At 43.2% G+C, this 24,522-nt stretch overlaps 1 protein-coding gene across 2 annotated transcripts in view; it reads left to right on the top strand.

Moving 5' to 3' along the window:
- The first annotated feature begins 2,596 nt into the window (after window positions 1-2,596).
- The window catches only part of WDTC1 (WD and tetratricopeptide repeats 1), a 50,191-nt gene continuing 28,265 nt past the window's right edge, over window positions 2,597-24,522 (top strand). The window contains exons 1-3 of one of the 2 annotated variants that reach the window (XM_059690648.1): window positions 2,597-3,007; window positions 19,440-19,587; window positions 21,698-21,781. In XM_059690648.1, coding sequence (XP_059546631.1) covers window positions 19,540-19,587; window positions 21,698-21,781 — 132 coding nt within the window. In that variant the 5' untranslated portion in view covers window positions 2,597-3,007; window positions 19,440-19,539. The remainder of the gene's footprint in view (window positions 3,008-19,439; window positions 19,588-21,697; window positions 21,782-24,522) is intronic. The other variant, XM_059690647.1, reaches the window with a different exon arrangement.

Raw genomic sequence — 24,522 nt, 5'->3', positions numbered from 1 at the left:
ATGCAGCCTTTGTCCTACCCAATATAAGCAGCTGGCTTATGGGGGGCTGCAGAGCAGATTCTGTGGATGACCTGCTACTCTCCCATATTGTCGGCAGTATGACAGTATTGGAATAAACGCTCATACATGATTCAACCCTGACTCTGCTTAATTGGCTCAAGTAGTGACAGGCAGCCGGACCCATTGGTTGTCGGTCACAAAGAGAATTCATAGACAGCCTCGGAGGCTGCCGTGCCCTCGGACCTGCTGCAGCCTGAGCTTCAGGACTTGCAGGAACTCCACCTTGTCCCGAAGACCAGGCTCCCAACTGCGCCATTTGAAATGCACTGGAAGTGAACACTCAGCTGAACGGAGCCTGATTCATACTGAATGTAAGTAGAAGAAAAACAACAACAACAAGCAATGATAAACATGGGACAAACACTATTAATACTAAATATGCACAGCCATGGGCCACATACCGACATTTTGGTCAACAATGGACCCCATACATGATGGCAGTCCCATAGTATTATAATGGAGCTGAAAAATTCCTATTGCCTAATGAGATTGTAGCTGGCAGTAAAGTTGTAGCACAATGCATTACTCATGAGTCTGTGGTGATGCTGGCTAAACAAACCTACTGCACTGCCTGTAATATAAAAGTATAGCACGTATAGTTATGTATGTATAGTGCATAATACTTGAGAATGATAATAATAAGCAACTGTCACAGGTTTATGTATTTTCTATACCTTTTATTATTATTTAAGAGTGTACTCTTCCTATTTATAAAAAAAATGTATGCTGTAAAACAGTAGGTCATATTGCTCTGGTAGTAACAGCCTCATACATCTCATGTTTACCATGTCTCTCTCTTTTTTTCTTTTTTCAAATTTAAATTCTTTATTGTTTAAAATATTACATAAGTCTTCTTTTCCCCCCATTGACCTCTCCCTGGCTGCTCCCACCCCCAGCACATGCCGTCACCCCCCCTACTGTCTGTATCCATTGGTTATGCTCATATTCTCTCTCTCTCTCTCTCTCTTCTCTCTCTCTCTCTCTTTCTCCCTCTCTTTTATTGATTTCAGAGAGGAAGGGAGAGGGAGAGAGAGAAACATCAATGATGAGAGAGAATCATGGATCAGCTGCCTCCTGCATGCCCCACACTGGGGATCAAGCCCGAAACCTGGGCATGTGCTCTGACCTGGAATCGAACCATGACCTCCTGGTTCATAGGTCACTGCTCAACCACTGAGCCACGCTAGCCGGGCATGCTTACCATGTCTCTTGATTGAATTATTGGCTCTTATGCTCGATTTAATCTCATGTTGTTTCGTACAGTAACATGCTATACAGGCTGGTAGGCTAGGAGCAATAGGCTACACCACACAGCCAGGTGTGCAGGCTGTACCAACTAGGTTTGTGATGTTTGAACAACAGCAAAATCAGTTGTCGACACATTTCTCAATACATATTCCTATCATTAAATGTCGAATGACTGAGCGTGGGTGCTGCTTGGTTCTCACTGGAGGGACAGGTAGTGCTCAAGAACTTGGACTCTGGAGTCAGGCAGATCTGGATTTGAATCTCTGCTTGGTTCCTTATCAGCTATGTGACCCTAAGCAAGTTGCTTTTAACCTAAACTTTATGCCTCAGCTTCATTGTCTGCAAAACATGGAGAGTACTCGTACCTATTTAAGGGACTGTACTCAATACAGTGCCGACACAGTAAATGCTCAATAAAAGCAAAGTGTTATCATCTCACAAAATGGCACCCCATGGTGAGTGAGTGACAAGCTTCCATTCTCAGACGACACTGCCTTTTCTCACTCGCGGCTCCTCATGGGTGGGGCCTGGTCTCTGCCTTCAGAAGTTAAGCAGAATGCCCTCCTCGTCACCTTGGGAACTTCCTTAGAAAAGGAGAGAAAAAGGCTCTACTGCATCTCTTCATCAAAGGTGGGACCAGCAGTGCCCCACCTGTCTCAAATGTATCTCATCTCTCGCATCAGCCTGAGGGTTCCCGGGGCGTGTGTGTGGCTGGCTCCCCTCCAGGCCACTCCGTGTCGAACGGATTCCCTTTTATTCTCTTCCTTCAGACCCTGGAGACAGAGTGAGGACTGTCAACCTCCCAGAGCTGGAAGGAATATGCCGAGCCTGCCTCTGGGGAACCCTGAGGCCCTAGCCTGGGGGTCCCGCAATTCTGGGGGCTCAGAGGCAGGCAGGAGGAGGCTCTTAGATTGTGTCGGGCTCTGGGGAGCAAAGGGTTAGCGCGAGGTTTCTCCCAGAAGCGATGGGAGGGAGCGTTTTACGTGGATGCAGGGTGGGAGGTGCGTCTGCGTAACTAATGGCAACTGGGTGGGGTGGGGTGGGGTGGGGTGGGGTGGGGTGGGGTGGGCCCACCCACCCAGCGGCAGTTCTACAACAGAGGAAAAACTACGACTCCCAGGATGCTCCGGGGCTTAGCCCGTCTTTCCCGCCCGCCCACTGGCTGCCGGTCCGGCGAGCGGCAAAGTGGATTGGTCGCGACCATGCGGGGCTCCTCCACTAGCAGGTTAGTGGGCGCCGCCGGCCGCAGACGTTGACCGGGCGCGAGTTGGGGGGGGAGCCCGGCTCGCCATTCCGGGAACGGCCGGGCGCTCTCTCCGTAGCGTAGCGGCCGGCTGCGAGGCGCGGGGCGGGGCGGAGACTGCGCGGCGCAGGCGCGGTGCCGGGCTTCTCCCGGGTCCCCAGACAGCTGGAGGAGATAAACAGAGCAGGCGGAGGGAGGGGAGTGCGTGTGAGAGCGCGCGAGGGAGTGTGAGTGTGTGTGAGCGCGGGTGTGAGACGGTGCGCAGGGGCGGGCGGAGGCGCTGTCCGGCCCCGGCCAGGCGCCGGGCGGAGAGCATGGGAAGGGGCTAGAGCTGCTGGGCCGCCCAGCCCTCTCGCCGGGATCCGCGCCCCCCCTCCCGGGAGAGGGGCCGGGCCCCCCGACCGACATGGGCTCCTGAAGTTGCGCCGCCGCCGGTCCTGGGAAGAGGCCTGACAGGTACGGGGAGCCGCCGCCCCCTGCCCTCCGCGGGCGCCGAGGTGAGGACTGGCTCCGCAGCCCGGCACACGGGCCGCTCGCTCGGGGCCGGCCCCAGCGCTGCCGGCCCGGGGGCCTGAGCTCGCCCGCCGCGGGGCTCCGGGGGTCCCGAGAAGGGTTCAGGCCTCGCCGGCGCGGAGGGCAGAGTGGGCCGGGGCGGGGTGGGCACGGAGGGCCGGCGGGACGTCGGGGGAAGGCTCGGAGTCCGGACAGGCTCTGCCGCGGGAGAGGGGGCAGGCGTCCCATCACGGGACTTTTTGCGGAGTTTTTGTTTGACAACTGATCTGGCGCGGATTCTCCGGGAGGACGGGGCAGGTGGAAGTGCCGAGGGCACCATTTACCTGATCTATTCTCTTAGTTCCTTTCCTTTCCTTTCCTTTCCTTTCCTTTCCTTTCCTTTCCTTTCCTTTCCTTTCCTTTCCTTTCCTTTCTTTTCTTTCTGTTCGTTCTCTCTCTCTCTCTCTCTCTCTCTCTCTCTCTCTCTCTCTCTCTCTCTCTCTCGTCGTGTGTTCGGGTCCAGGCTTCTGGCAGCCGCAGATGCCTTTAGTTACCCATCCTGGCACCGAACTGAACTCTGCCAAGGCTTTCCCACCAGGCGACTCTCTCGCCGGTACAAAGGGCCTTCACTTGGGACGGGGCGGGCTAGTCACTGACTAGTCACTTAAAAACGTAAAAAGAAAGTGTGGGTAGGAGAGAGGCTGCGAATCTGCAGGTCCGACTCTTGTTCCTGAAATCTGCAGTGGACGCCCCTTTGCCTGCCAGGTCCATTGGCTCAGTGCCCTCGCCTCCTCTGCGGGTGTACCAGGTCTCTACGGAAAGGTGTGGGGACTTAGGGTTAATGCCTGGCAGCCTCATTTGACTATTTCACCCCAAGTCCTTTTCTTCGGAGACGTTCTTTAGCTTCCCGAGGTAGTGGCGGAGCAACTTGAAAGTTTCCCGGTGAGTGCAGAAGCCTGGCAGGTTGGCGGTAGCTTCCCCATTCTTCCCAGGGATGGGGTAGATGATCAGGGTGAAGTCACAGTTAAGAGTTTCCTTTTAACAAAGCCTGAAACAGATTTGAGAAGAAAACTATTCTGAGGGCATGTCTTGACTTAGAGACATTATGAAATCCCCACGTAGGGCACAGGTACGCCCAGTGGCCTGCGCTGAGCTTTTCTGTGCCTTACAGTCCTGAGCGGTCAGTCTCTGTTCACTAGGACAAGGAACTGCTTGAGGCTCTTTCTGGTTTGCGTTCTGCCTTATTCTTCCTTGTAATTTTTATGCACTTATTTATTTTACTCCTCACCTAAGGATATGTTTTTTTCTTGATTCTAGAGCAGGGGTGGGCAAACTTTTTGACTCGAGGGCCACAATGGGTTCTTAAACTGGACCCGAGGGCCGGAACAAAAGCATGGATGGAGTGTTTGTGTGAACTAATATAAATTCAAAGTAAACATCATTACATAAAAGGGTACGGTCTTTTTTTTTTTTTAGTTTTAATTCATTTCAAACGGGCCGGATCCGGCCCGCGGACCGTAGTTTGCCCATGGCTGTTCTAGAGAGAGAGGGAGGGAGGGAAGGAGGGAGGAAGAGAGAGAGAATAGAAACATGGATGTGAGAGAGAAACATTGATTAATTGCCTCCTGTACGCGCCCTGACCCAGGATGGAACCTGCAACCTGGGTATGTGCCCTGGGAATCAAACCTGCAATTCTCCAGTGCACAGATCTATACTCTTAACCCAGTGGTCGGCAAACTGCGGCTTGGCAAACCACGGCTCGCGAGCCACATGCGGCTCTTTGGCCCCTTGAGTGTGGCTCTTCCACAAAATACCGACTTCTGCGCATGGGCCACAAAGTTTCAATCGCACTGTACGTGTGCACCCGCATGTGGTATTTTGTGGAAGAGCCACACTCAAGGGGCCAAAGAGCCACATGTGGCTCGCGAGCCGTGGTTTGCCGACCATGGCTCTAACCAACCAAGCCACACCAGCCAGGGCTGTAATTTCTATATTTTTTAGGGATTTAATTGAATCTTGGCTGTTGATAGATCCTCTATGACAGACTAAGGGTAACTGTTAGGTTTCCTTTGGGCTGAGTCTGAGACTAACAGTGTATTTCTTCATTATAGATTATGGTGTTTAATTGGCAGGCAGGAATTACCTTTTCTGCCATAGTTTGTGATCATGCTGCTTTAATAATTCTGGGGTCCAGCTATCCTTCCTTCTTTTGACCTATTTGGGGACACTTACTTTCAAGTCACATCTCAATTTGTAGTAGCAGTGCTTTGGGTGAACACTGCGGAATAATTGAACAATTCATATTTCTGCCTGGGACTCCTTCCCTTGGGATTACTGACAGAAAGAAAATATGTGTAGATTATGGTGATGGTATTAACATTTCCGATTTGCCAGTTTTGAGTTTGAGTGGTCACACAGCTGACAATTTTTCTAGTGGGAAGAAAGTCAGTATTGACTCCTGGGACATCCTGTGAAGGGTATTTTCACACACCTGAACTTCAGGATCTTAAAGGATATAACTGAAGGTCCCCACTAAATATCTGTGGATCTGGAGGGGCCAAAGATGCAGAACTATGACTTTAATTATTTTTATTTTCTTCTCTCCTTTCTGAATTAGGAAATGTGGCTCACAGGTGGCGTCCTGGGTTTCAGAGAGGAAGTAATAGAAAGCATGTAAATGGTGATATTACCTTTTCTTTGGTTTAATGATACATCCCGTTTTTATCTTTCTTCATCCTCGCCTTTCCAGATTCTCCACTGCATCTTTGGGCTGCCATTGCAGATGGCCCACATAGCTCCTAGGCTGTGCTTTCTTCTCAGGCAGCTCTTCAAAACCCAGGCCCTGCCAGTTGCCATCAGAAACCAGTCCCTTGGTGTTATGTTTAATTCTGATTTACTTTGAGAGAGATATAGTAGTTGACATACATCCTAAAAAGTGACTGCTGTTTGTTTGGTTCTGTCCTAAGTAGTGTTCTTACTTTAACTAATTTAACCCTCATGACTGCCCTGTGAGGTGAAAATCATTTTCTGCATTATACATATGAAGATACAGGTTCAGCCCTAGCCAGTTTTGCTCAGTGGATAGAGCATCGGCTTGTGGACCGAAGGGCCCAGGTTTGATTCCAGTCAAGGGCACGTACCTTGGTTGCAGGCTCCTCCCCAGCCCAGGGCCTGGTCAGGGCTCTTGCAGGAGGCATTGATATTTCTCTGTCTTTCCCTCTCTCTTCCACTCTCTCTCAAAATCAATGGAAAAATGTCCTCGGGTGAGTACTAACAACAAAAAACAACACAAAAAAAGATACAGCTTCAGAGATTTTAAATAAGTTGCTTAAGGTCACACAGCTAGTAAGGGGAAAGCTCAGAATTCAAACTCAGATCTGTCACTTCTAGGCCTGTGACACATGAGGAAGAGCTGAAAGGACCAAAGCTAGAGTCTGGGAAACATGATACCTGCCTTCAGATACTTGAAGATCTGTCACGTGGAAAGGGAACTGGACTTTCTCTGTGTGATTCTGGAAGGCAGAACTAGGATCAAAGGATGGAAATTCCAAGCGGGGAGGCAGCTTGATAGGAGAGAATTTGGCTTTCCAAAAGCAAAATGGGCTGCCTTGTGAGGGAGTGAGTTACCCACTATTGGAGGTATTCAAGGAGAGGCTTTGCCACTTCTTATCACAGATATAGTAGAGAAGTTCATATTTATGTAGGTAATTGGACTAAGTGATCTTTTAGTACTCTAAATTCTGTTATGTGAAAATTATGTCGAAGTCCCATTCTTTTGATCTGTAAAAAACCAATACTTTGTGCCAGGCACTTGCTAGACACTTTTCCTATAATATCTCATTTAATCCTCAGGTATTGTTATCCCCACTTTACAAATGAGGAAACTGAGATTCCAGAAAATTAAAAAAATATATACTGGAGGTTACATAGCAAGTAGTAGTAGGCTGGTTTTGTTTTGTTGTTTTTTTAAACAGGGCTGATATTTGAGCCTATGTCTGCACTTTCTTAGATGTGTGACCTAGGGTAAATCCTATGTCCTCTCTGAGCTAGTTTTCTTTGTGAAATGAGACTTGTGACAGCACCCACTTTACAACGGGCTTATGAGGACTAAATGATGTAATATACGCTTTTCACTAGACCTCACTGGTTGCCCTCAAGAGTCTAGTCTTGGGAGTAAAGGGATACTTTGGTTTCTTCAGGGTGAATTCAGACCTGACTGAAACCCTGAGAACTCTGGGGTTCATTCTTTGTGTTATTAGTAATAGCTGCCGACTCCTCGACGGGCTTTGTGGCATTAGTGACTAATACCTTAAAAACTTGAGGCCTGAATAAGAAGATTCAAGCCCTGGCCGGTTTGGTTCAGTGGACAGAGCATCGGCCTGCGGACTGAAGGGCCCCGGGTTCGATTCTGGTCAAGGGCACATGCCTGGGTTGCGGCTTGGTCCCCAGTAGGGGGCCTGCAGGTGGCAGCCAATCAGTGATTCTCTCTCATCATTGATGTTTCTATCTCTCTCTCCCTTTCCCTTCCTCTCTGAAATCAATAAAAATATATTAAAAAAAAAAAAGAGGAGGATTCAGTCAACAGGTTCGAGTATAGGAGTTAGTGCCAAAGGCCTTGCAGAAAGAAAATTCTCACCCTACTCTAGAGTCAGAATCAGGGATCACTTTTTGCATTTTTAATTTAAAGTCTTACTTTAGGATGAGCAAGGTCACAATTGTTAGAGCTGTAATAGAACTAGATGCCAAGAATAATAACCCTTAATCTCCCTGTAGCCATCTGGGGAGGTATTAAACCCATTTTGGGGTTCGAGGGCACAGAACAGGATCAGACCTATATAGAGGCTCTTTGGAGGCAGTGTTAGGATCAGGACCATGGTAGAATTTCGTTCTTGTTTATAACATCCAGATTCTATTTTCAGATAGCATAGAACTGCTTATCCTAGAAATTTTACTTTTGAAAAATATTTTATTGATTTCAGACAGGAAGGGAGAGGGAGAGAGAAAGAGAGAAACATCAGTGTTGAGAGAGAATCACTGATAGGCTGCCTCCTGCATGCCCCCTACTGAGGATCTAGCAACCTGGGCATGTGCCCTTGACTGGAATCGAACCTGGGACCCTGCAGTCCACAGGCTGACGCTCTATCTACTGAGCAACACCAGCTAGGGCTATCCCAGAATCTTTTAGAGAGCCTTTCTCAGGATGGGAGTCAGGCATTTCTGGTCAGGTAACTTCATAAGTTGAGGCCTGTTCGGGTGCTGATGCCTTACCTGTTCCCTCTTGAGTCAGACATCTGTATGTAACACAGCTATAACTGAAATAGAAGGATGCATTTCCACATTGATTGGCTTAATGTCCCTTGACCTTTCTGCTAGAAGTAAAGTTAGAGGGTGAAACTTCAAAGGCTTCCTTATGAGAAATACTTTGAGTCATAGCAGGGTTAAGAAGGCAAAATCCAAGACTGTGGATGCTCATAAAAACAGTGAGAGAAGACAGCATTATCAAAATGTGCTCCCTTTTCTCTTTCTGTTCTCTTCTACTACCAGAAGGTAATCGTGGCCCTAGAAGGCAGGAGAATTAGCTGTGATCACTGAAAAGCAAACTTCTGAAAACATCAAGGAAATTAATTTCACAAAGCTCACATGGCAAAAAAGAACCTGTTCAGGCAGAGAAGAATCAAGGTTAGTTTTCATCCAGAGTCTCCCACAAATGAAAGATTTCTTAGGATTGACTTCCACCTAAAAAGCTTCTGTCAGCCCCATATGGACACCTCATTTGAGCCTGGAGCCTCAAAGATGTCAAAGAACTTTTCCAAACACGCTTTGCTGATAGGCCTGTCCTACCGAGCACACCTTTTTTAGATGCTGACCTTGTGCCAACTTAGTCCATGACCCTGAAATGCACTCTCTCTCTCTTTTTTAATTTAAATTCTTTACCGTTTAAAGTATTACATATATCTTTTTCCCCCATTGACCTCTCACTGGCTGCTCCCACCCCCCAACACATGCCCACACCTGCTTACTGTCGGTGTCCATTAGTTATGTTTATATGCATGCATGCAAGTCCTTTGGTTTATCTCTTACTCCCCCCTCCCCTGCCTTCCCTCTGAGGTTGGATGGTTTATTCGATGCTTCTCTGTCTCTGGATCTATTTTGTTCATCAGTTTATATTGTTCATTATATTCCACAAATGATTGAGATCATGTGATATTTCACTTAGCATAATGCTCTCCAGAGCCATCCATGCTGTTGCAAATGGTAAGAATTCCTTTTTTACAGCAGCATAGTATTCCATTGTGCAGATGTACCACAGGTTTTTAATCCACTCATCTGCCAATGGGCACTTAGGCTGTTTCCAAATCTTAGCTACTGTAAATTGTGCTGCTGTGAACATAGGGGTGCATATAACCTTTCTGATTGGTGTTTATCTGAAATGCTCTCTTTATTGTGTTTGAGACCAGCAGAGTCAAGGTGATTGTGATTCCTTAGCTTAATTTAACCCTAACGAATGGTAGGAGGCAAAAATTTTTTTATGCAAGACTGCTTGGACATGGCCTGATTACAGATGGTAATAGTAACTTTTTTTAATGGCCAACAGCATGGGTCCTGCAATTAAACTATCTAGTTTGACTCTTCATTTAATAACTCTAACTTTGGGCAAATGACCTTCTCTATGCCTCAGATCCTTCATCTGTAAAATGAGGATAATAATAGTACCTGTCTCATAGGGTTGTTATGAGTAGTAGTCAGATGACACTTGTTAAATGCTTAGACTGTTCAATAAATATTTATCAGGTTCAGTGGCAGGTATTTTACATGTATGGCTCTTCCATTTATCACTCTGAAAAGGTAGGCATTACTATCTCTGTTTTACAGATTAGGAAACCCAGGTTTAGAAATGCTGTCACATAGAAAGTAGGTAGCAGAACTGGAATTGGAACCTTAGGTGTCTCAGACTCCACAGCCCAACTCATTTTATTTTGCTAGTTCCAATGAGCTTTAAGCATCGGAAGTGCATTTATCTTTCTTTACCATAGGAATGCTCCAACAGGAAAACCACCACAAATAGTGAAAGGAAACATGCATATATCTTTTGCATAATTCATAATGTTGAAAAGGGGTCAGTTGTCACTCCTGCTTAGGGCAATTCCCTGCTGTGGGAGGCAGCATGCCAGAAGGAAAGATGGGAGTTCAAGCTCCACTCCCTACTACTACCGAGCAGTGTGTCCTTAGAATCAGGAGAGTGGCATTGAAGGGGGTTTTGTAGCTCCTCTCCTAGTCTGCCTCCCATTTTACAGATGGGAAAACGGGCTAGCAAAGTGAAATGCCTCACTGTGGGTCATACAGCCAGTGAGAGGCAAAGCCTGGCCTGGAGCACAGACTGTAGATGCAGTCCAGTACTTCTTCCTCAGCACCACATACCACTGTGCTTCAGTTCTCCCTGGTTAAATGGGGATGATAATAGCTTCCTCACAGGATTGTTGTAGAGTTCAAATTAAAAGCATGACCAAAAGTACCCTGATAGGTATAAAACACTACATGTATGTAAGGTAGTCGTGCTATTATTCAGTAAGTATTTATTGGCACCCATTAAGCCCATATCACTCCTTGGGGACCTAAAAGGATCAATAGATGAATCAGATGAACAGCTGGCCCTCAGGATGCTTTTAGTTTTTTAAGAAAGAAGCCACATAAATAACTACAGTTCAAGGTAGGAGTCACACAAAGAAAGGAAAGGGTCAAGACTAAATTTTCTTTTCATAAGTTGTGATTTTGAAGTAGAGAAAAGAAGAAAGGGTTTGGGGACTTCTTTATAATTGAGATATAATTTACATATCATAAAATCTTGCCTTTTAATGTATACAATTCTGCAGTTTTTAATATATTTACAAAGTGGTGCAACCATCACCACTATCTAATTCCAGAACATTTTCATCACCTGCCCCTGATTACTCCCATCTTCTCCCTCAACCCTAGACAGCCACTGATCTTTCTGTCTCTGTAGCTTTACGTAAACTATTCTTGATATTTAATATAAATGGATTCATACAATATGTATCTTTTTGTGACTGGCTTCTTTCACTTAACAATGTTTTCAAGTTGTAACATGAGTCAGAACTTCATTCCTTTATATGGCTGAATAATATTCCATTACATAGATCAAACACATTTTGTTTGTCCATTGATGGATATGGACTCTTGGGTTATTTCTACGTTTGGGCTATTATAAACAATGCTGCTGTGAACATTCATACGCAAGTCTTCATGTGGACATGTTTTCATTTCTTTTGGGTATATATTTAGGAGTGAAATTTGTGTGAGTGACACAAATTTCCTTCCTTCCTTATTATTATTATTTTTTGCATGGAATTACATCTCTGTGTTGCTAAAGTCCCATTGCACTTAATCCAGTCCTGAAAGATGTGCAGCTGGGAATTTAGTAGAGCTAGAAGCAAAGCCAGCATCAAAAATCTCCATGCCAGCCCGACCAAAGTGGGTCTTTTATATATATTTAAAAGAAAACGTCTCTGTTCCATGGTGGAGCTGGGTCTGGTTTAGCATTAGGCTAGTTGCAGTCCATTAGTCCATTGTGTTGGGTCCACAGGTATGAGGGATTGCTCAGTTGCAGGTTTGATCCCTGGCCCTGGTCGGGACGTGTGCGGAGATAACCAATTGATATGTCCCTTTCACATTGACGTTTCTCTTAGAGCAGCGGTTATCAACCTATGGGTCGCGACCCCTTTGGGGGTCGAATGACCCTTTCACAGGGGTCGCCTAAGACCATCGGAAAACACATATATAATTACATATTGTTTTTGTGATTAATCACTATGCTTCAATTATGTTCAATTTGTAACAATGAAAAGACATCCTGCATACCAGATATTTACATTACGATTCATAACAGTAGCAAAATTACAGTTATGAAGTAGCAACGAAAATAATTTTATGGTTGGGGGTCACCACAACAGGAGGAACTGTATTAAAGGCTCGCGGCATTAGGAAGGTTGAGAACCACTGTCTTAGAGGAAGCTTTCTAAAACAATTTTTTTCTTAACGGAAATAATACTGTCACTCACACTTAGTAAATTATCCAGTTGTGTCATGTAATTCTCACAACAGCACTAACATAGGTACTATTATCTTCATGTAACAGGTAAAGTGTTTCTTGAACACTTGCCACATGTCAGGTATTGTACTGTTTTACAATGTATCATCTCACTAATGTTTCCAATAATCCTATGAGGTAGATATTAGTACATATACGTACATGGCAGGTTAAAAAAACAAAAACAAGAAAGAAACCAACCCAGGAACTTAAAGCGAAATAGTTTTGCCCAAGATCACACACCCTAGTGTGTAGTAGAGCCATATTCCAACTCAAGTTTTTTTCAGTCCAAAGCTGGTTCCTAACAGCTATTTTTATATTATTATAAAAGCAGCAAGTATTTACAATACTTGGAAAATACAGAGGAACAGAGAGAAAAAGACACCGGTTGTCCTACCAGAGAGCAAACATTTTGGTGCATATCCTGGTCAGGGTGTATGCAGGAGGCAACCAATTGATATGTTTCTCTCACATCAGTATTTCTCTCTGTCTTTCCCTCTCTCTTCCACTCTCTCTAAAAATCAATGGAAAAATATCCTCACGTGAGGATTTAAAAAAAAAATTGAAACTCAGAGGGCTAAGTATTTTGTTTTGGAATGTACTCATTGACACAATGAGAAGGCTGGAATTCAGTAAGTATTTTAAGTCTGTTTCTCTTTCTGCCACATTATCCGGAGCCCGAACAAGGACATGGCACATGTGAAATAGGTGGTTCCTGATGTGTGTTTGGGATATTAGCATTCAATCCCTGGTTCCAGATGAGTACTTTCTCCAGGTGTACTTTTTTCTAAGGGTGGTTGACCTCAGGCTATGTTACTGGTACCCTTTGTTATGAAGTAGATTAATTCCTCCAAATGGAATTAATTGAATTTTATTTATTTATTTTAAAAATATATTTTATTGATTTTTTTACAGAGAGGAAGGGAGAGAGAGAGTTAGAAACATCGATGAGAGAGAAACATCGATCAGCTGCCTCCTGCACACCTCCTACTGGGGATGTGCTCGCAACCAAGGTACATGCCCTTGACTGGAATCGAACCTGGGATCCTTCAGTCTGCAGGCCGATGCTCTATTCACTGAGCCAAACCGGTTAGGGCTGAATTTTATTTATTTATTTTTGTTGTTAATCCTCACCTGAGGATATTTTTTCCACTGATTTTTAAAAAAATATTTTTTATTGATTTCAGAGAAGAAAGGAGAGGGAGAGAGAGAGAGAGAGAGAGAGAGAGAGAGAGAGAGGGAGGGAGAGGGAGAGAGAGAGAGAGAGAGAGAGAGAGAGAGAGAGAGAGAGAGAAAGAAACATCAATGATGAGAGAGACTCATTGATTGGCTGCCTCCTGCTGGGGATCGAGTCTGCCACCCAGGCATGTGCCCTAACCGGGAATCGAACCGTGACCTCCTGGTTTATAGGTCGATGCTCAACCACTGAGCCATGCTAGCCGGGCTCCATTGAGTATTAGAAAAATTGGAAGGAAGGAACAGGGAGGAGAAGAGAGAGAAACATCAATTGGTTGCCTCCCCTAATTGGGGCCGGGGATGCAACCCAGGTACATACCCTTGGCGCTAGTTATGTTTTTGGTAGATTTGAGAGAGCATTTCCTCCTAATGTTAATCTTTTAAATAATCCCTGCTTAGAAGTATTTCCACTTGTGCCTATCTGCTTATAAGCATTTCTGGAAAGGCACTGAATTCCTGTTTTCTTGAGAGGGGAGGGCTGTGATCCAGAATGAGCTATTTGCCGATATGCTATCATTTCATCTCATGATGGGAACAGAAATACCAACTGAGATATTAAATTTGATGTTTGGTGTTGGAAACCTCTGCATACTAGTCTGATAGTGTTTTGAAATTCCAGTTTCCATTTTACTATTTACCTATGTTATAGTGATTTTTTGCTTGTCTGGTTTCTCTGATTTTTCCTTTTAGTATTTCCTAGCCACACACCAATCTTATGTAAAGCCCCTTGCCTTTGACTCTGTGCTGTGTTAGTATAGGTTCTATGTCTTTTATCTCAGTACTGCCCCATGTCTAGCACAGTGCTTGATACTTGGTAAATTCTCAGTTAATGTTTTAAGAAAATTAGTGAATGAGTAGTGACAATTTAGTTGGCTCTTTTGGTGGATTCTCATAGTGATCATTACTCTAGGACAGTGGTTGGCAAACTCATTAGTCAACAGAGCCAAATATCAACAGTACAACGACTGAAATTTCTTTTGAGAGCCAAATTTTTTAAACTTAAACTATATAGGTAGGTACATTGTTATTAACTTAATTAGGGTACTCCTAAGCTGGCCTTTGCTAAAAACGTCCTCAATCTGATTGAGGTACGTTCGCTGAGGTTGACCCCTTCCAACTCTCCCATCCACACTCATCTTGTATACTTGTTTCATCTGTCTCCTTTCGTTCATCCTCTCTATATGTCCAAACTATTTCAACATACCTTTCTCAATCCTCAACACTACATCTTCTTTCACTCCACAACGTTCCCTAAAATTAACTTAATAAACTTAAAGTTTTAAGTCAATTTCGCACTGTACATGCTCACCCGCACGTGGTATTTTGTGGAAGAGCCACACTCAAGGGGCCAAAGAGCCGCATGTGGCTCACGAGCCGTGGTTTGCCGACCACTGCTCTAGGAAATTAATAGTATGCATACAATTCTGAGTTAGAGTCCCAGCTCCAGTTTATTAGCTGTGTAACATTGTGAAAATCGTTTCATGTCTATTACTTTATTTCATCATCTGTAAAATGATAGTAATAGCATCTACTATACAGTGAAAGCTTTTTTTTTGAGCCAGTCTTTCTATATGGCCATAGCACTAGTTCTGTCTCCTCAGAAGGGTCCTCCCCTAGTTAGTTCTTTGTGACTTCTTGTCATTCATGTTTCAGGTTAAATGTCATCTTCTCAGAGAGCCTTTCTGCATTGGGCAGCGTTTGTAGTTGTAAGCCACAGAAACCAATTCTGGCTGATTATTATTATTTTTTTTTTTTTAATAATGTATACCATCTTATACTACTTTTTTTTAAAATATATTTTATTGATTTTTTACAGAGAGGAAGGGAGAGAGATAGAGAGTTAGAAACATCGATGAGAGAGAAACATCGATCAGCTGCCTCCTGCACATCTCCCACTGGGGATATGCCCGCAACCCAGGTACATGCCCTTGATCGGAATCGAACCTGGGACCTTTTAGTCCGCAGGCCGACGCTCTATCCACTGAGCCAAACCGGTTTCGGCCAATTCTGGCTGATTATTGAAAGGATATTAGGGAAACTTACAAAATATCATGGAAGGCCACAAAGCCAGGCCTGAAGAATGGGCTAGAACAGCCGTGGGCAAACTACGGCCCGCGGGCCGGATCCGGCCCATTTGAAATGAATAAAACTAAAAAAAAAAAAGACCGTACCCTTTTATGTAATGATGTTTACTTTGAATTTATATTAGTTCACACAAACACTCCATCCATGCTTTTGTTCCGGCTCTCCGGTCCAGTTTAAGAACCCATTGTGGCCCTCGAGTCAAAAAGTTTGCCCACCCCTGGGCTAGAACAAGGGAAACTGGGTAGCAGCCAAGACCCACAGCCAAAATTATTCACAGAACCAGTCCATGAAGTCACTTCCACCCCTTATATAGCTAATATCACTATCACCAGCTGACTGGACCTTCATGGCCATTGTAGCTGCCCCTTGTTGCCAGCATGGACTCTCCGTGTCCTCTGACTCTTTGATACCAGATCCCAATTAAGGTCTGGGGCTGATGTGCCAGGTTGGCAAAACCAGGGTTGTGTTTACACACTCTAGTTTCAAAGGATCCTCAGAAAGAGAATCTTAAGTCTCCACCATTTTTACTTCATAGTGGGAGGGCGCTCTGCCTCTAACCAGACTCATTAGATGGGGAACTACCAAAATATAGGAAGGGGTTCAAATGCTGGGCAACCAGAAAACACACGTGTGCACCTCATCATCTTCGACTTCAAGTCTAAAAGTAGCCCATCAATCTCCCATATCAACTTGTGGTTTTTTGTTGTTTTTCCCATCATAGCACTTTTCACTACTGGATATGTTCTTATTTTATTTGTATTATTTTTTATTTTATATATCCCCTCCTGCTAGAATGCAAGTACCATGAGAGTAAGGAACTTGCCTGTTTTCGTCACTGCTGTATTCCCTGGGCCTGGAATAGTAGCTGGCATATAATAGACGCTTCTTGTGCTCATTTCTTGAATGAATGAATATAAAGCAGTTAGCACAATTTCTGGTATGTAGTAAGTGCATAATATTAATTACTATATTGTTTTACATACAGACAACTGTTAACTTACATTTGCCATGCCCTGTATTTCCTTTTTAAAAGATAACTGTCATCACAAAAAGAGCTCTAACTGGTTTGGCTCAGTGGATAGAGCATCAGCCTGCAGACTGAAGGGTTCCAGGTTCGATTCCGGTCAAGGGCATGTACCTTGGTTGCGGGCACATCCCCAGTGGGGGGTGTGCAGAAGGCAGCTGATGGATGTTTCTCTCTCATTGACATTTCTAACACTCTCTCCCTCTCCCTCTCTGTAAAAAATCAATAAAAATATATTTTAAAAAAAACTGTCATCACAAAAAGAGAGGCAAAGGATGGTATATGACTACTGATGGGATGTAATAGGAAGTACACAGCATTAGCTATGAGTAGTCTTGTAAAAAAACTGAACCTGCATTCTACCATCCTAATTTACAGGAAATATAGGGGACAGAGAAACATGTTAAAGGACTTCACAAAGGCACAATCAGGTGGATCCAGAATGTGGGAAATTCTCTAGACCAAGTGACATGATTTCTCCAGCAAATAAATGACAGAAAAAATGAAGAGGAGGAAGAATTGTCATGGATTAAAAGGGACAACAACACTCAATGTGTGGACATTATTTGAGTCCTAATTCAATCACAATGACAGTAAAAGGACATTTTTGAACAAGTGGAGAAATATGAACATGGACTGGATATTTAATGTTACTGAGGAATTATTCATTTTTTAGATGTGATAATGGTATTATGCTTATTTTTATAAAATTGTCCTTGTTTCTCAGAGATATAAACCTGAACTGTCTATGGATGAAATAATATGTTTGAGAATTACTTTAGGGGAGACTTGGATGGAGTTTAGGTAAAACCTGATCAGCTAGATGTTCATAATTACCAAAGCTGGTGATGGGCATTTGGTAAGTCATTATGCTTGTTCCTAGTGCCCCAGTGCACGAATTCGTGCACATTGAAAGGAAATTAATTAGAAGAAATATTTTAATATCACTATTTGCCCTTTCTCGATAATAGAAGTGTCAACCAAATTCATGATCAACAATGACAGATGGGAACACGTGTGTGATTGGTGCCAGTGAGAGCTTTATATGTATCGCACATGTGCGAGTCAGCTTAGCCTTTTATAGATATAGAATAAACTTGCTTAATTAGACCTGCTTTCTGATTTAGCTAAACTTTTTCCAGCCCAGTGAAGCACCTCAACTTCTCTTTCAGGTAATTATCAGCAACACAGCAGTAAATACCAACATGAAGCAGATTATTATTGTAGATCACACAGGGAGAACAAAGGGTAAAATGTTTAACTGCAGCAGTGTTTGACTATATTCAGCACAGTGAGAAAACCTGAAGTCATTTTCAAGGTCCACCATTTCTTACTTCTTTTCAGTCAGGTCAAGTTTCTAAGCTTTCTAAATCTCCATTTTCTAGCTAATGAAAAGACAATAGGATTCCACCGGGTCTCATATCTACCTACTCCAGGACTTCTGTGAGGACTAAATGAGATGAGGCATGGGAAAACGCTTCAGACATTTGGTTACAGTGTAAAATGTTTCTGCCTGGCTATAAAGCAAGTCGTGTTCCTGGACTAAAGAAACTCCAAGGAGACTAGTCACTAGGGAAAGGAAGCCGGGCGTTGCTACATGACGTCATTGCCTGGACAGACACAGCATATTAGCCTTTTATATAGAGAGATTCTAGTTTGTTTATGCTTGAAATTTTCCATAAGAAAAAGTTTACGAGAGAGATGATAACGGAAAAAAAAAATAACTGATAGTATTATTTATTGAAAGAGCATCATGTTGTTATGTAAACATGTGATGTGATGTAAGCATTTTTCTTTCATAGGTAGCATTTCTAATGCTGCATAATATAATATGGCTGTACATTATTTAACCCCTCTATCATTAGAAACTTGTAAAAGCAAATATTTTTGTTTGTTTTTACAAAATTTGTGATGAATATGCTTGGGTATAGAACTTTCTTGGGGGAGGGTTATGGAACTTTTAGATTACATTTTGTGTTTTCTTATGGTACATTATCAGAAGTTAGATTACTAGGCCTTTCTAGCCATCAAAATTATAAAACAGGAATAGATTGCTTCAAGAGCTTATAAGATTGAAAGCATACCTATCAGGATATTGAAGAGGGATTTCTTTATTAGATTGGATATTGGACATGGTCCCATTACATCTCCTGTCCACTCTTTGATTCTGTGAATCTATTAGAGGGCTGCGTGATCGGTCTGTGATACTGATTTGGTTTTGGTGAGAACCAAGCTGAGGGTCAGAGATTTGAAGCATTAATTAAAAGTTTCAGCCCAGCCAATGTGGCTAGGTGGTTGAGCATTGACTTATGAACCAAGATTGGATTCCTGGTCGTGACACATGCTCAGGTTGCAGGCAGATCCTCAGTAAGGGGAGTGCAGGAGGGAGCCGATCCATGTTTCTCTCATTTTGATGTTTCTTCTATCTCTCTATTCCTCTCCCTTCCTCTCTCTAAAATACAAAAATAAAATAATTCTGGAAAAGGATAACATTTAAAAAAAGTTTCAGACTGGTTGCCACAGATGCATTCTGAGCAAGTGAAACTTGACATCTTTCTTGTTGTGTACCTTGGTCTTATTTTCAGGATATGCTTCTAGCTTCCTTTATACTCATATCCAACCCCCCATTTTCTGGTGAAGTATACATGACTTATTCGGTGTTTGTTCCAATACTTTCTGTGGCTGTGAGTCATTGTCTCCCTGTCCCCTATGCCACTTGTCCTCCAGAGCAGCGGTTGCCAACCTGTGGTCCGTGGACCACTGGTGGTCCGTGAGGTCCGAAAGGTTGCCGACCACTGCTCCGGAGGATCTTGAGCACTGTGTCATAAATCACAGGCAATAGCCAGTTCACTGGGCAGGCTGGGGGGCTGTTTTAGGGGTGAAATCGGGACTCTGAAGCTGCCTTATTCCATCCCCCAGGGTTTGATGATTTTTTCCCTCCCCAGGTAATTAAATGTATGTCCTGCGGACCTGGGCTTTGCTGGAATGCTCAAGGGTTCTGAAGATCTTTATCTAGCTTCCTTCTGTTGAATCCATTAAGAGAAGATGGCAAAAGTCAACATAACTAGAGACCTCATTAATAGGCAGATCAAGGTAAGCCACCCAAACCTCTAAACCAGAGCATGAGGTCCTTTCTTCCCCACAGGTTCAGTTTTTAGCCAAAGAAACTGAGGGTTAGAGTTGGTGACTTGCCTAAAGTCACATAGCTAATTAGTGACATATTCTGGACTAGAACTAATAAAATTCGTGGAGACTCCCCTGTCCAAGTGCTTGTACCTGGGTCGCTGAGATTAATACAGATTAGTGAGAGAGGGAAACCATCAGTATGGTGTGCATGTGTATGCACATTTGTGTGTGTGTGTGTGTGTGTGTGCGCGCGCGCGTGTGTGTGTGCGTGCGTGCTTGGGCACATTCATATGTATGTGTGGGAGTTGCAGCAGGAGTAAATGTAGCTTCTTTGTGCTGCTCCAGTTGCTGATTTTTTAAAATATATTTTTATTGATTTCAGAGAGGAAGGTAGAGGGAGAATCGCTGATTGGCTGCCTCCTGCATGCCTCCCACTGGGGATCGAGCCCACAGCCTGGGCACATGCCCTTGACTAGCATTGAACATGGGACCCTTCAGTTCGCAGGCCGGCACTCTATCCACTGAGCCAAACCAGCCAGGGCTCCAGTTGCTAAATTGAACATATAAGAACCTGGGAGAGTCTTAGTCCCAGTTCAGCTTAGACTCTTTCTTCTCTTCAAGGGTCTCCTGTACCAAACAAAGCCTGCACCTGTCCTTTGCAGGATGTACATAGAAGACACTCCAGTACTGTGAGATGAGTGGATGATTAGGGCGTCAAGTTCATTTAGAGAGGTAGCCCAGACTTTGTCAGGGAAACCCTCAGTAAAGGAGCACAGGGGTTTAATGCACACCAAACCATGATGTGCTTCTCTAGTAAGAACCCTAAGCTGGGCCTGGCCAGCATAGGTCAGTGGTTGAGTATCAACCTATGAACCTGGAAATCATGGTTTGATTCCCAGTCAGGGCACATGCCCAGGTTGCAGGGCTCAATCCCTAGTAGGGGGCGGTACAGAAGGCAGCTGATCAACGATTCTTTCTCATTGATGTTTCTATCTCTTTCTTCTTCTCCCGTACTCTCTGAAATCAATAAAAATATCTTTCTATATATAAAAGGCTAATATGCAAAGTGTCCCCTTGGGAGTTCGACTGGAAGACCGGGAGTTAGATCGCTCGCTATGATGTGTGCTGACCACCAGGGGGTGGTGCAGAACAAAGAAAGGCCCTGGCCGGCAGCCGAAAGGCCCCAATTGGCCCTGATCACTGGCCAGGCCTGGGGACCCTACCCATGCACAAATTTCGTGCACCGGGCCTCTAGTGTGTGTGTGTGTGTGTGTGTGTGTGTGTGTGTGTGTGTGTGTGTGTGTGTGTGTGTGTGTATAAACCCTAAGCTGGGGTCAGGAGCTAAATCTTACCACCATCCTAATTAGCTGCCTTAGAAGACTAGTCATTTTACCTCCTGTGCCTCACTTTCTGTTGTTAAATGATAGTAACATCTGTCTGCCTGCAGGTTGATCTTGAGAATGAAATCCAAAAGAACATGAGAATGTTCTTTGAAAATGTTGTAAATGCTAAAAAAAATTTTTTAATTAAAAATCTTTTAAAATATAAGTGACCACTTTAAAATATAAGTGGCCACCATCCAGAAAGATCGAGTGTATGCCTCTGTGGGAGCCATGTACTTTGTGCACGTTAGTCTGTGTTTCATATAGTATTTTCCTCTGCATCCCTGAATCTTTTTGGAACTTTGTCCATTTGACTTTCGTGATTTCATTAGACTGGTGGCCCTCAAGGGCAAGGACCATTTCCTAGAGGCACGGAAACATAGAGTTGGAGGGACCATGCAAGTTTTTCCTTCACATATCTCACACAGTATGTGTCCTAAAGTTGATGCCCACCTACTCCAACCTAATATGGAAACATTTCCTTTTTTTTGTAATCCAACAAGCATAATTTAATACTTATATACTCTGTTCTGTTCTCTAATCCCTGCCCAAGTGTAGTGCAAGCTCCCACAAGCTGATTTCTTATTATCTTTTTTAACTCTTGTAGTTCCCAGCACAAGTGCTGGATATAGTAGGCACATAATAAATCATGTTGAATTAAATCAATGAAGCTATGTTTTGTTTCTGTCCCCCAGGAGCGGGGTGCCCTGAGCTTTGAGCGGCACTACCATGTCACTGATCCCTTTATCAGACGACTGGGCCTAGAAGCAGAGCTGCAGGTAAGAGATCCAGTTTGCTTCCCTAGATGCTGATGGCTGGCTCTCTTTTGCCTGCAGAGAATCCTTTCAGCATTATTCAAGTCATAAAGAAGTTTTTCTGTGCAGGTCAAACCTAAAGTTTACCTTTGCTTATCAGCAGTATATTAGGTAGGTAAATCTGAATCAAGATTACAGTGGGGCCTTGACTTACGAGTTTAATTCGTTCCGAGACCGAGCTCATTAACTCAAATTACTCTATCAACTCAATGCAAAAAATCTGCTGAGAGACAGCTGGTATCTCAAAGAACCCATTAGTCGGGACACTCGTAAGTCAAGGCCCCACTGTAGTTATTTACATAGTCACGCAGAAATTATTTTTGGGTCATATTTTTTGCTTTGTGCTTGAAAAGATTTTTGAATTACATGCCACTGTTATTACTGTTGGCTTAGAACAATAATGATTCTTACCTTTATACAGGAATTTAGAGTTTACAAAATGTTTTCATACACACGCACACACACATGCTTTCTCAAAGAAGTGCTGTGGGAAAGTAGTTAGGGAATAGGTATTAAAAAAAAAGGGTTTAGAGAGACCAAGCACCTTGTCTATTGTAATCCTGTCCAGGCATGGAGAGCCAGGCTTTCAGACCAGAAGTTCCACTTTTTCATTGTCTGACAGATACTCCATAATGTTAGTTGCATGCCTTTTCTTCCTCAAGATCATATTTTGAATCCAATTTTTAACTGTCCTATCCAACTTAGTGTTATCTGCAGGTTGAGTAAGAATTCTCTTTGGTTCCTTCGGGTTAGTGTTTGTAAGTGATCATGTTGGTCTTAGAAAAAGACTAGAAAGAATTTATTGAATGTTAACAGTGTTATCTCAAGGTAGTGAGATTATAGATCAGGGGTGAGGAACGTCCGGCCCTCAGGCCTTATAAGGCCCACGAAATCATTGGTCAAGGCATTAGGGGTGAGTTAATTAAATGTCTGACCAAATATAGCAGGCTAATTTTTTAAAAATATATTTTTATTGATTCCAGAGAGGAAGGGAGAGAGAGATAGAAACATCAATGATGAGAGTGAATTATTGATGGGCTGCCTCCTGCCTATTGGGGATGGAACCCACAACCCGGGAATGCACCCTTGACTGGAATGGAACCTGGGACCCTTCAGTCTGCAGGCTGATGCTCTATCCACTGAGTCAAACCAGCTAGGGCAGCAGGCTAATTTTTAAGTTGATAATTTTGTATGACCCTCAGCCCTCAAATGACATTATAAATATCCAAATGGCCCTTGGCAGAAAAAAGATTTTCCACTCCTGCTATCGATTATTGTGATTGCTTTCTTTTAATTATAAACTTTTATCCATTACAAAATATAACTATTAATAGTAATATGGAAAACATAAGTAAAAATTACTTTTTAGTCCTCACTCCATAATACAATTACTATTAGTATTTCATATACTCTGTTTTATCTCCTGTATAGTTTTATATAATTGTAATCCTACTTTACATTGAATTTAAAAAAATACTTTTATTGATTTTTAGAGAGAGGAAGGGAGTGGGGAAAGAAAGAGAAACATCGATGTGAGAATGCAATCAGCTGCCTCCTGCACTCAGCCCACCAGGGATGGAGCCCACGGTCCAGGCATGTGCCCTGCCTGGGAATCGAACCAGCAACCTTTTGGTGCATGGGACAATGCCCAGCCAACTGAGCCACACCGGCTAGGGCTGCATTGAGTTTTTTCAAGTTAACATATAATAATTATTTTTCTCCATGTTACCAAGTAGTTTTCATAACTTTTACTTAATATTTTTTTCTGATTATAGAGGTAATAAACATCATAGTAGAAAATATGGAATAGACAGAAAAATGTAAAGAAGAAAACAAAATCACTTTTAATTCTATTGTGTAGAGATAAACTTTGTTAATGTTTGGTGTACTATCTTTGTTATGAAGCAGAATACTTGTTAAGAGATGGACATTGGAGCTTCATCCATTTAATTTCAAGACCTATCTTCTCCACAGCTGTATAGCATTGCTCAAGTTACCCTTAGTTTCCTGATTGGTAAAACAGAATTATTGTGATGATTAAATTAGAAGGTTAGTGTGAAGCACTTAACATAGTGCCTGGATCTTGGCAAGCTAATTCAATAGAATAATAATTATGATTCTTAAATATTCCTGTTTTTTTCCATGCTTTTATGTAATTTTTTTCCTACAGATGGATCTTGTATCATTTACACAGTTTGATAAACCCTTTTATACTTTTATTGTTTTCCCATATCTCTAAAAATTATCTGAAAACATAATTTTTGATATATTTTATTATTTATCCTTTTTTTTTTTTTAAGTTTCTCTCTATGTTTCCTTCAGAACAAAGCTCAGAGTACATCCCTGTAGTGCAGTTGGAGGTGGAGCATGGAAGATTTTACCTTCAAGGGGACATTTGGCAATTCCCAGAAACAGTTTTGGTTATCAAAACTAGAAGGGTACTGCTGGCATACAGTAGGTAGAGGCTCAGGATGCTGCTAAACATCCTATAATATACAGGACAACAAGGAAAGTGTCACTAAGAGTTATGCAGCCCCACCCAGCCCAGCTGGTGTGGCTCAGTGGTTGAGTGTCAACTTATGAACCAGGAGCTCACGTTTAGATTCCTGGTCAGGGCACATGCCCAGGTTGCAGGCTTGATCCCCAGTAGGGGGCATGTAGGAGACAGCTGGTCAATAATTCTCATCATTGATGTTTCTGTCTCT

The sequence above is a fragment of the Myotis daubentonii genome, chromosome 3 (genome assembly GCF_963259705.1).
Source record: "Myotis daubentonii chromosome 3, mMyoDau2.1, whole genome shotgun sequence".
In the NCBI taxonomy this organism is placed as follows: Eukaryota; Metazoa; Chordata; class Mammalia; order Chiroptera; family Vespertilionidae; genus Myotis; species Myotis daubentonii.
This window is presented reverse-complemented; position numbering and strand designations above follow the sequence as displayed.